Source organism: Hyalella azteca, unplaced genomic scaffold, assembly GCF_000764305.2.
Source record: "Hyalella azteca isolate HAZT.00-mixed unplaced genomic scaffold, Hazt_2.0.2 contig10447, whole genome shotgun sequence".
NCBI classification, from domain to species: Eukaryota; Metazoa; Arthropoda; class Malacostraca; order Amphipoda; family Hyalellidae; genus Hyalella; species Hyalella azteca.
This window is the reverse complement of record NW_025940487.1, coordinates 165426-176415: the sequence shown is the minus strand read 5'-3', so window position 1 is coordinate 176415 and position 10990 is coordinate 165426. Positions and strand designations below refer to the sequence as shown.

The 10990-nt window shown below is 39.0% G+C and overlaps 2 protein-coding genes across 2 annotated transcripts in view; both read right to left on the bottom strand.

Annotated features, from left to right (window-relative positions):
- Positions 1-1383: 1383 nt before the first annotated feature.
- On the bottom strand, positions 1384-4031 carry LOC108676831. The gene is made up of 4 exons (XM_018164976.2): positions 3866-4031; positions 3666-3713; positions 2366-2573; positions 1384-1650 (listed from the first exon to the last, which is right to left on the bottom strand). The coding sequence occupies exons 1-4, from the start codon at positions 3929-3931 to the stop codon at positions 1529-1531; spliced, it is 444 nt and encodes a 147-aa protein (XP_018020465.1). The 5' UTR covers positions 3932-4031; the 3' UTR covers positions 1384-1528.
- A 1907-nt stretch (positions 4032-5938) lies between these two features.
- The window catches only part of LOC108676833 (treacle protein), a 136958-nt gene continuing 131906 nt past the window's right edge, over positions 5939-10990 (bottom strand). Inside the window, exon 19 of the mRNA XM_047882440.1 lies at positions 5939-9228. Coding sequence (XP_047738396.1) covers positions 8207-9228 — 1022 coding nt within the window. The 3' untranslated portion in view covers positions 5939-8206. The remainder of the gene's footprint in view (positions 9229-10990) is intronic.

The window sequence follows — 10990 nt, the reverse complement described above, 5'->3', positions numbered from 1 at the left end:
TTCGGAAAGCTCAGAGAGGACCATCAGCGACCGATGGTTAGGGATACATTTTGTTTTAATTTAATTGTAATAGGTACCCTATTCAACGCACTAAATACACATTTCACTAAACTTCAAAGTTATTGAGCAAAGTTATTTTTTCATAACGTTTTAACGTCAATGCCGCTAAGTCGGTAGTAGTTTTGTTCGATAGAAACGATTTATGTCACGAATGAAGCCGAAGCGCAAATTTGTGGAAACTCTATCCAGCTTCGTAATTTTATGTGGTAATCGAAACTTGTAAATCGTTATTAGAACTTGTGTCATACGGTTGTATGGAAGATCGGCGAATAGCGTGCAATATATGCCGCGTGGCGACTCATGTGTCATGGATAGTAGCTATAATAAATTCAACTCATTTTTTTATTGACGATTAGGTGAAAAATGTTGTCGTGATCAAATTTTACTTCACATATACTGCTTAAGTGTGACTTTTTATTTTATTGTGAGATGTACAACTGGGTCATTAGGTGGGGAAGTTTGTGAGGTCCTGTTCAAAGCGAACGAATTCCATCCGCGCACTGATAAGGTCATGACAGCAGTGTCGCCAGCTCATGAGTAGAGTCGATGTTCTTTCAATTTACTAATAAATTGGCCAGGGTCTCTTGTCGCACTTGTTTTCTTACTTTTAAAATCGAACATTCCAGCATTTTTTTTTCTTCGCTCAAAGTTACTCATTTTCTGATAGTATCACTTTCAACGCAGTACAAATCGGGTTTTCAAAAATCTTGAAATCATGTCGGGATCCTCGTGGAATGCTCGAAGTATGCTTGTAGATGTGCTAGGGCAATGCGAATGGCAGTCCATCCTGGATGTTGAATGTTTTACAACGGGTTGAAGGCTCGCAAGAGTGCGAGGACGTTAGCTAGCAACACTTGATGGGTTTTAATTGGAATGATTATTAGCAGAGAACATGCATTCCGGCTTCGGATCTTTATTACGAGATTCTATAGCACGCTTTGGAGATTATTACTTATTTTTAATGACGAATAACTCGTTAGGACATCATGTGATGGTCACAATCGTAGTACGCTTCATTGACGAATATGGTATTTGAATAAAATTCCAAACATGGTGAAGAAATTTATCCGGAATTCATACATTTTTACTATATTTCGGGTAAAATTCAGAAATTTTATAAGGTCCTTATGACTTGAATGATCGGATTCAAATCTCAATCACTACACGCAAAAAGGACTTGAAACACAAAATATTTTTAAGAATTTGTGTTAAAAGATGCAAATTTTATTCTTCGGTATTTCCACGCAAAATTTAAGGAAGACAATATACGCGAAGACACAGCAGAAAGTTCTATGAGCTCCATTTTTTAGAGATTACCACACCTGTATTTTCATTCTATATTTGGCAATGAAAAATACAAGTAGATAACACAAATACACGTAGAAAATACAAGTAGATAACGCGAGAAAATTTTCCTGCATTAGCTTTTCCTACGGGAGCTTGTACAGAATTTTCTATGCAACATCTTTTAGTCGTAGTACACGTAGACTGAGGCTACGGCCGAGCTCTCGCACACTGCCGTGGCAGCGTCGTACGCGGCGTCCATGGTGATATTGCAGCCTGTGGTCGAATACTGGAACATCGTGGCACCTGTTATAAGGCAGATATAAATCAATTTTAATTATTATTTTTATAAAAGAAATTAGCAATTGATAAGTGAGTAAATTAGAGGCACGATTATATTGCGGGACTTGAGACCAGCACATCATCCGAGCAAAAAGTTAATGATCAGTGATTTATTTTTATACAAATCGTGTTAATCATGAGATATTGTAGGTAAACAAGCATTATAAAAAATAAAATAGTAAAATAATACAAGTAAAATAAATAACTTAGATTTGTAATATAATTCACGATCCTAAGTCCGTGATCTTCGATCATATATTCACATATAGTTAGCACTGTTCTCATGGAAATGTACATCGAATGTACCGTAAAATCCAACTCTTTCGGAAATTGTTTGTTTGTAAAAATTATTCTGTACGGAAATATTTAATGAAATAAACGGACAGCAGCAGAATTATACACAATATACAGCATTAATACACGGAATAAAAAATTCGTAATTACAGCAGTGGCACATGAAATAATAAATTCATAATTACAATACTAACACTAAAAAAATCATTTCTCAGGAGTGAAATTTTTAAAAAGTTTCAATTGCACTAGCTTTCTCAATCTCGCGTATAATATTCATTAAATATGCTGTTACACATCAATTATTATACTGATTTTATGGCAAATAATATTACGCAAACAAAAACATCCCTAAATGTTAGAAAATAACTGATTATTTCATATTAACCTGCACTGTCGGCCGCAAAAGCACATTGAACAGTGCTGCCCACGTTGGCCACGTTAGTCCAGGAGACCGTCTTGTTGTCGGACGTGGAGAAGTAAGTGTACCCGTGCGTTTCGTCAATCGCCACATTGAAAACTTCCGCGTTGACCGTGTTCGCTGCAGCGATGCAGCTCGTAAAGAGACTGCTCTTCACGCTGCTGTCGAGCTCGTACTGCAAATTGCATTTTATTCTGTTCACATTTAGACATCTAAATAAATCACGCTGCTGTAGAGCTCGTACTGCAAATTGTATTGCATTCTGTTCACATTTAAACACCTAAATAAATCACTCTGCTGTAGAGCTCGTACTGCGAATTGCATTGTATTTTGTTCACATTTAAACACATTAAAAGTTCACGCTGCTGTAGAGCTCGTACTGTAGATTGCATTGTATTTTGTTCACATTTAAACACATAAATAAATCGCGCTGCTGTAGAGCTCGTACTGTAGATTGCATTGTATTCTGTTCACATTTAAACACCTAAAGAGTTCACGGTGCTGTCGAGCTCGTGCAACGAATTGCATTCATCGCGTTGACATATTATGTTTTGTTCTGCACCTGAAAGTATTTGGCGTGAATCGTCAACTAAGCTTCAAATTAATATTGTGATATAATTTGATTTCCCGAGGCAGTTATTTTTCATTCCTTTCCCTTTTGGCATCACAAAAAGATCGTTTTTTTCGTAAGATACCGAGGTTTATCAAATATTAAAAGAAAAATGAGCTGAAGGTATTTGTGATTCAACGGACTAAAATCTTTTTTGGAATCTAGAGTCAAATGATGCTGAGGCTCTAGCGTGCTGATTCAATACCGAAAAGGATAGTAAATTTTCCATCAATTTTAACATATACGCAATTTTAAGACAGATTAACCACTATATGAAAAACTGTGAGACCTCAGGGCCTGGTTAACATTTTACTCGTATACAAAACATAACACACAAATGCTGTAAGTTCAAAAGCTCCTTCCTGTATCAAGAGGAATGTTCTTCAATTCGTTTGAATAATACTGAACTTCCTTCTGTATTTTCATGCGAATATGTTAAAAAATATGTAAAATATTATGATTGCACACAAGAGATAAATTTGTCATCATATGTTTCTAGTCCATTTTGAAATCTCGATTCTACGAATAAAATCACCAGAGCATGGACAAACCAGGTTTACACGCATTAATTAGTCCTATTTAGACTTATACTGTTTATGAGAACTGGTAAATGGTGAATTTAATCGGTAGATGAAAAGTTCTGAATGATTCACTAACCTGTTCAGGACCAACAGCAGCTCTGAAAGCAGTCAATGTCTGGTAGCCCTGTTGGAAAACAATAGGTAAGTATTTCAGAAGTGCTTACATCATCTTTGAATTACAGTAAAATGAACAATATTTTCAAGGATAAAATATCATTAACAAGTTAACCGACTCTGCTACGAAAATTCATGGAATGAAATAAGGTTCGAAATTACCTCTGCAATCACAAGAGAAGTTGCAGCTGCCACCAGCAGACCGAAGACGACCGAGAAACGGGCCATGTTCAAAGGGAACGGAGGTTATGACAAACGTGACTTTTTAGGAGAAGAAAGTTAATGCTCTCAGTACGAGGAACAAACACCAACTGAATCTCTGCATAAATGGATGAAACAAGGTTTGGTAAATGTTCGAGTACATTTGGGAGTAACAGGTGTTTGTTAGCGATACGTGGCTCGTGAACACGTGTGCTGCTGTGTTCGGTACGGCGACCGCATCATTCGACTCTCTTTAGACACGTGGCTCGTGCACACGTGTGGGGCTGTGTTCGTTTAAGACACCTCTCTATGAGACTCTCTTTAGACACGTGGCTCGTCTACACGTGTGCTGCTGTGTTCGTTTAAGAGACCTCTCTATGAGACTCTCTTTAGATACGAGGCTCGTGTACACGTGTGCTGCTGTGTTCGTTTAAGAGACCTCTCTATGAGACTCTCTTTAGACACGTGGCTCGTGTACACGTGTGCTGCTGTGTTCGTTTACGAGACCTCTCTATGAGACTCTCTTTAGACACGTGGCTCGTGCACACGTGTGGGGCTGTGTTCGACCAATGTGACCTCTTCATGAGACTCTCTTTCTACTACGTGTTAAACCGTGTACGACTGAATTTTCATATCAGATTGTAACCAAACTTGCGATCAGTGCAGAAATGGTTGGTCAAAATCCCACAACAATTAACTGCACATTTTCGTTTCTAGGGAAATTCTAGGAACAAATATAAACGCAAAGAAAATTCCACAAATGTCCATTATATCTCTACAGATAACGTTTCCGATTCCAGCTCCATCGTTAGCTAGAAGATTCTCGAATGCTGATTCTAGGTACCGGTAGGTTTTAATTTCGGTTCCTCGAATTTCAATAATGTACTAAGTTATGATTTTATCTGCAATCTAGAATCTTCGAACTGACAAGGGGGCTGGAATCAGAAACGTTTTCTATTAAGATATAATGAACTTTTGCGGAGTTTTCTTTGATTCTAAATTCCTTTTTAATTAGCGATTCAAGCAAACTAGTGATATGATTCACTAACTTACTTCCAAATCACACTCAGAAATTTTAGTGTATAGATTTGAAATTCAATACTTCCTTTTTCAAAAAATTTTGTACTATTTTAAGTATGTATGACTTCTTTAAGTAGCGATACCTGCATATTTGCAAACGGATACTCGACCAAGTATATAAATGCACGGAATTCATTTGTTTATCAGTCAGCATTTCCGCGAGCACGGGCGTTTATTCTAGTTGTGGTGACGATGAAGGTTCCTCAATATCTCTATGGCCACGGCCAGACTAAAAGCGTTGACCCGTACGCAGGCCGACGGCTTCGATATTATATTATGCATTTCTGCCAGGGTGGCCACACATAAGCGCGTACAGGCCGAAGCTGCGTCGAGAGTATATAGAGGCGCTGCGTCGCGCGATGGAAATAAGGGTTTTTCGGGACTTTAAAGCCAAACCCATGGTTTGAAAACCATAGAATAAGAGTTTTTCGGGGTTTTAAAGCCAAACCCATGGTTTGCCAAACTCTGCAAATATATCGCCGCTGCGCGGCGAGTTCAGTGTCCTTCGTAAACATTCGTAGTATATACGTGTGTATTTGAAGTGTCATAGACTTGTGATGCAGTACTCCTATTATTTTCACTGCTCAACATTTCGCTCTTGTAACATCGTGTACTTGAAATGTATAGGCAATGTAAGACTCTAATATATATATATACTCATCATATATATATACTATATATATACAATATACTCATATACTCATAGACATATATATACACTCATCAGTGATTCTGTCGGTCGTACTGTATAATGGATATGTCGCGTAATTTTATTATGTCTGTACTTAAAATTCTGTCTACGTAAACAATACTGAATGAGTGAAATAATATAGACATTTTTAAGAAAGTGTCCGTGTACGTAATGTTAGGTTTTTCAACAAACTGCGTTTTTTGGATGGAATTTGCTCATTAAGGAGTCATATTTCGAAGCTAAACGAGAATTGAAACGATAAATGGAAGCTTCACATTTACTGAGGTTGAGTGCTACAATGAATCATTTCTAAGATTCTCTTCGGCATGACCAACTGACTATAAGCAGCATAGCAGAATAAAGGGAAGAAGAATCTTGCTTAAGACTGAAGGAATATCGGTAGACATGAACAACTAAATTGCACACTTACCAGTAACACGCTGATAATTTTTCTTTGAAACTATTACTAATACTTGAGTCTACTTGGCTTTAAAGGAAGTTCTGATTACAATTTAGCAGTTTTACTTGACATCATTTAAGGTAGGTAAAAAATGGCGCATCGCAAGGAATCTTACCACAGTCAAATTTCTAGATAGCATGAATATAATATCATGATAGCAGCACCTATTACTTTCACCATAAAATAAATATTATAATAAACAAGTGCCAGAGCAGATTAACTAGGACAGAGTGAACAAAGCAGAGAATATAAGGAGAGCAACATAAACCCTTGATCCGTCATCCCGCTCATTAATTGCAAATTTTGCTTTTTGCGGGGGATGCGTTGAAGAGAAACTTCCCATAATTTGCAGAAAAATAACTTATTTTTATGACATAAATCCCAGCTTAGTCAGTTAACTTTAAGCCCAAATCCGACCCCCCAAATCCTAGAGTTTCTGATTTTAAGGATGTATTTCTTAGATATACGCCTCAATGCTAATGACCGTACAGTTGAGAGCGCAACTCGGATGACCTCAGGATAACCGTAAAACAGAGCTGTGCATGGGACCATTACGGCACATTTCCATCGATTCTGAACAGTTCGCAGGAAGAAGCGGATTCTATTCTCAATAATTCTAGACAGGCATCAATTCCTTCATGCATCTTTCTCATACTGTACTTGTGTAGTGGCAACTGCTATGGGGATACGGGCTTTCACGACCTCTGAGGCTAATAATAACTCATATGAATAATTTACCATTGAATTTTCATCACCGCGAACGGTTGATAGCACTTTTCAAAAGACAAAAACACTACTTTCCTTCCCATAAAGTTTCTGTGATGAATCGAAGCAATCAAAAAGTCTGACCCTTTACCTAGCTATGCAAGTTCTCTCACCGCCTTAAGTGCACGTGAATCTAACAAAATCCCACCAAAGCACAGAAAAAATTAGCAAAAAATGCGTAGAATACTCCGTGCCGTATTTATTGCCAACATTCTATACATATTGCAGATCGTCTTTCCAGACCTACGATGTCAGCAGATTCCATGCCGCAATGCGCAAGAAATGACTATCTTGCCCGGTATCAATTTCAGGGGAAAATCTAATGCATTTAATTCTACATCTAGGCAATGGGTCGTCCCACCCGCAAAACCGGGTTAATAGTTAGCTCAAACCAGTATCTATTTATTGCACTCGTTTAAAACAAATTTCTATCATGCCAATTCGATTTTTTGATTCATAAAAGTAATACACTAATATAAATATCATCTTAAGAATTAATTCAATATAAACAGAATTACAATATATGCTAATAAATATTTCAATCCATCTCTTTCTTCATGAGAGCATGAACTAGAAAATCTCACAGCATCTCAGTCTTATACGGTACTCTTGTCTAAGCTCTTATCTATGATGAGTCAACAAGTGCCGCCACACGCCGGGCTCGACGTAGTCGTTATCACCCCCCGAAGTGGCAAACATGGAGCGTAAGATGAACGCATTCTTGCTGAACGTTATACGAATCAACATCGATGGTGAATGCTACATCATGATGATCAAAATAGATTCAAAGCTTCCTGCCTGTCCAGAGATTGGTTTGCTCTCAGTATTTCAGATCTTCGGAGCTGAAATGATCTCTAACGTTGTGTCCGAGATAGATTTGGAATTTCAAACTCAGTAATTCTACACAGCAGGGAACCTTTTTGTTTCTGTTTGAGGGAATGTATTATTCAGTCCCCTTCTGGAAGCAATTAAATAAAGAATATCCTAATTATTCTACCCCTCAGCTTGTGGCAGTGAGAACCCGATTACTTTCAACACACAGGAGAGCATGTTTAAACTAAAATTTATCAAGTGCTTTAGCTCCAATTAACAGCAAGAAAAGTAAAAATGTTCAATGTTAAATTCAGTTAAAATACTAAATGTAGTTTCTTACATCCATAATCCCTAGACATTAATCTATGCAACTATTGAGATAAGTTTTAGATTATTCATCTAAGTACATAGCATATCACTGCATGAATAAGCAAAGGTGATTTTAAGGGCACTCCAATGGTTGAAATTGGAACACTTCTATACTTATGGACGCCTAAACCTTACTGGGTGGATCTTTATCCTTATTTCCTCCCCAGAAAGAATCGAACCTTGAGCGTGCTTTGTCGAGGGTCTCAGTGACGATTCTACCTGACGAGGGCGAGACGAGGGTTGGAGGACTGACATCTTGTCCGGCCGTGCCAGTCGGCATGGCAGTTTGACCGTAGTAAGCAGGCTCAGGAGCTTCCAAGACACGGTAAGGCGAAGGTTTACCCACAGGCAGGACGTCGTCAATCGGAGCTTCTAAAACCCTATATGGAGATGCTTTCACAACCGAGGGGTTCTCATGAACGTTGGTTTGAGGAGACGTGTCAGCTCGCGGTTTGGTTGCACTTGGGGACAAATCGGGAGCTTCTAAGACTCTATAGCTCCCAACTTTCTGTGAAAGCCCTTCTGGTTCTGGAGCTTCAAGAACTCTAACACCGCTAGTTTTCGTGAACGTTGGTTCTTTTGACGGTGAAGATCCAAGAGATGGCTTATTTTGATCAAACGTGAAAGAAGGATCGTCAAGGCATCGCATGTCGGACCCTGGAACATTACGAACGTCGCGCTGGCCAAGCATTGTTTGGGGTTGCATAGACTTGGAGGCAGATGGCAAGTCTGTTTTGTTAGGTGATGATTCACCCGAGTTCTTTCCATTCATACCATTAATGGTGCCGAAGACGGAGGATGATTTCTCATCTTGTTCCATTGATTGAGACATGGGATCCTGGATCATGGACTGGCTCATAGGATCCTGGATCATGGACTGGCTCATGGGATCCTGGATCATGGACTGGCTCATGGAATCCTGGATCATGGACTGGCTCATGGGATCCTGGATCATGGACTGGCACATGGGATCCTGGATCATGGACTGGCTCATGGGATCTTGGATCATGGACTGGCTCATGGGATCCTGGATCATGGACTGGATCATGGGATATTGGATCATGGACTGGCTCATGGGATCCAGGATCTTAGAATGCGTCATGGAATCTTCAATCATTGACATTTTCAGTTCATCTTGATCCGGTCCTGGGAGCGAGTTTAGAAGCATGAAGGAAAGAAATAAGAAGTATTAGTTTGCTGTTTAAGCTAAGAAAAGCCATTAGTATGGAAGGAATACCGTATTCCAGTTCATGTTCATGCATTGCAGTAAATAAGAAGTTGTATTAATTACGAGAACATCGCTCAATAATTCTTCAATGCAATTAGGAAACGAGGTGAGAAAATAGTTCGAGATGAATTTCAGTAGTATTTTTTCCTAACAGAATCCAATTTTGCTTGATAAAGGAAAGTTAATTTTTCCATTAAAGACAAGCAGTTTTCCGTGCATGTGACTTCTTAACTGAATGACTTGTCAATTGAGGAAAATACTCAGCTGAATAATCGCAGTTCGCGATTTACTTTCTGAAATACTAACGATATTATAAAGCATGCAATTATTGTAGCATAGTCAGTTAGTAGGAGTACGAAAAATTTAAGATCCCACATAGCATGAACAAGATGATATAATAAATTAATTTATTTACTCATTCAAATAAGCGTTATTGGAAGGGCTTCTCAGCATACTCGTTCCAGAAATGACACCATCCGGTAGATCATCGTCGTCTAAACCATACAAATCAGATGCGCGAGAAATGTTAGCGAGTTCATTCCTAGTCGACAATGTACCTTCAGGCTTAAAGGCCGCCACGGACTCTGAAGAAGATTCTGAAGCAATGTACGCGGTTGACGTCGTGAAATGAAAGTCAAAGTCTTGGCCGATGTCATCGTCTATGTCAGAAGTTTGGTCTCTGTCACGAGTCACGACTGAAGATGGAATTGAGCTTTTGTTCTCACCAGCGCTGTATTTTACGTCAACGACATTGTCATGCATATTTCCTGAAGTCAGGTCTTGGGACATGAAATTTTCTCTCTTTCCATCAACATCATACATTCCTGCAACCGTTGTGGTGTCGAAGCTTATATCAGAACACGCCTCCTCGCCCTCCAAATCGTCATCTGTGGCGGATGATTTTCTTGTGTCTGACGCGATATAATCCGAGGCGTCGACAAGCCCAGTTTGGTCGTTTGAAAATTGCGAATCAGTAAGAGAGGACTGTGATAGACCGTTCATAATGTGATTGTTATCAGATTGCTGATATTGGGCAAGTAGATTGAGCTGTTGGGCATCTTGAGTGAAATTGATGGTAGCAGTTCTGGGCATTGGCACATCCTGTGATTCTAGAGCGGAGTGTACTTCACCTGCCAAATTGGACTCAAAGTTCTTATAGCTTCCTTGGTCGAACTTTTCATTAAACAGATCAGAGGCTGGACCTCGTGGGAGGTATTCGATTGTTGGGTCAGTGCTTTTGGCAACAAATTCTCCTGGGTAGTTTGATGAGTTGCTTGGAGAATGACGATCAAATTGCTCATAACCGTTCGTACAAAATGGATATTCACGAATGATCGAAATTTGTGCAGCCTTGTTACTCGTTTCTTCTAGGAGCTCGTCATCATTGGAATCTGAAGAATGAATATTTTTATTTGCAAAAAATTTTAAGTGATCGTTTTCATTTCCAGATAGGGTTTGTTCGGGAGAGTCGCGTCCTGCTGGAGATGGTGATGCTGTCTCAAACTGCCTGATGCCTTCATTAATATTATCAATATCATGTTGTTGCAGGACCTCAAAACGTTCTAATTCCAGATGAGGATTGGCTTCCATGCTCTTGCCATATTTAGTTTCATAGCTGTTCAAGTTACTCTGGTCTTCGACCGACTCAGAAGAATTGTAGTTATCCGTTTCTTTTGGGAA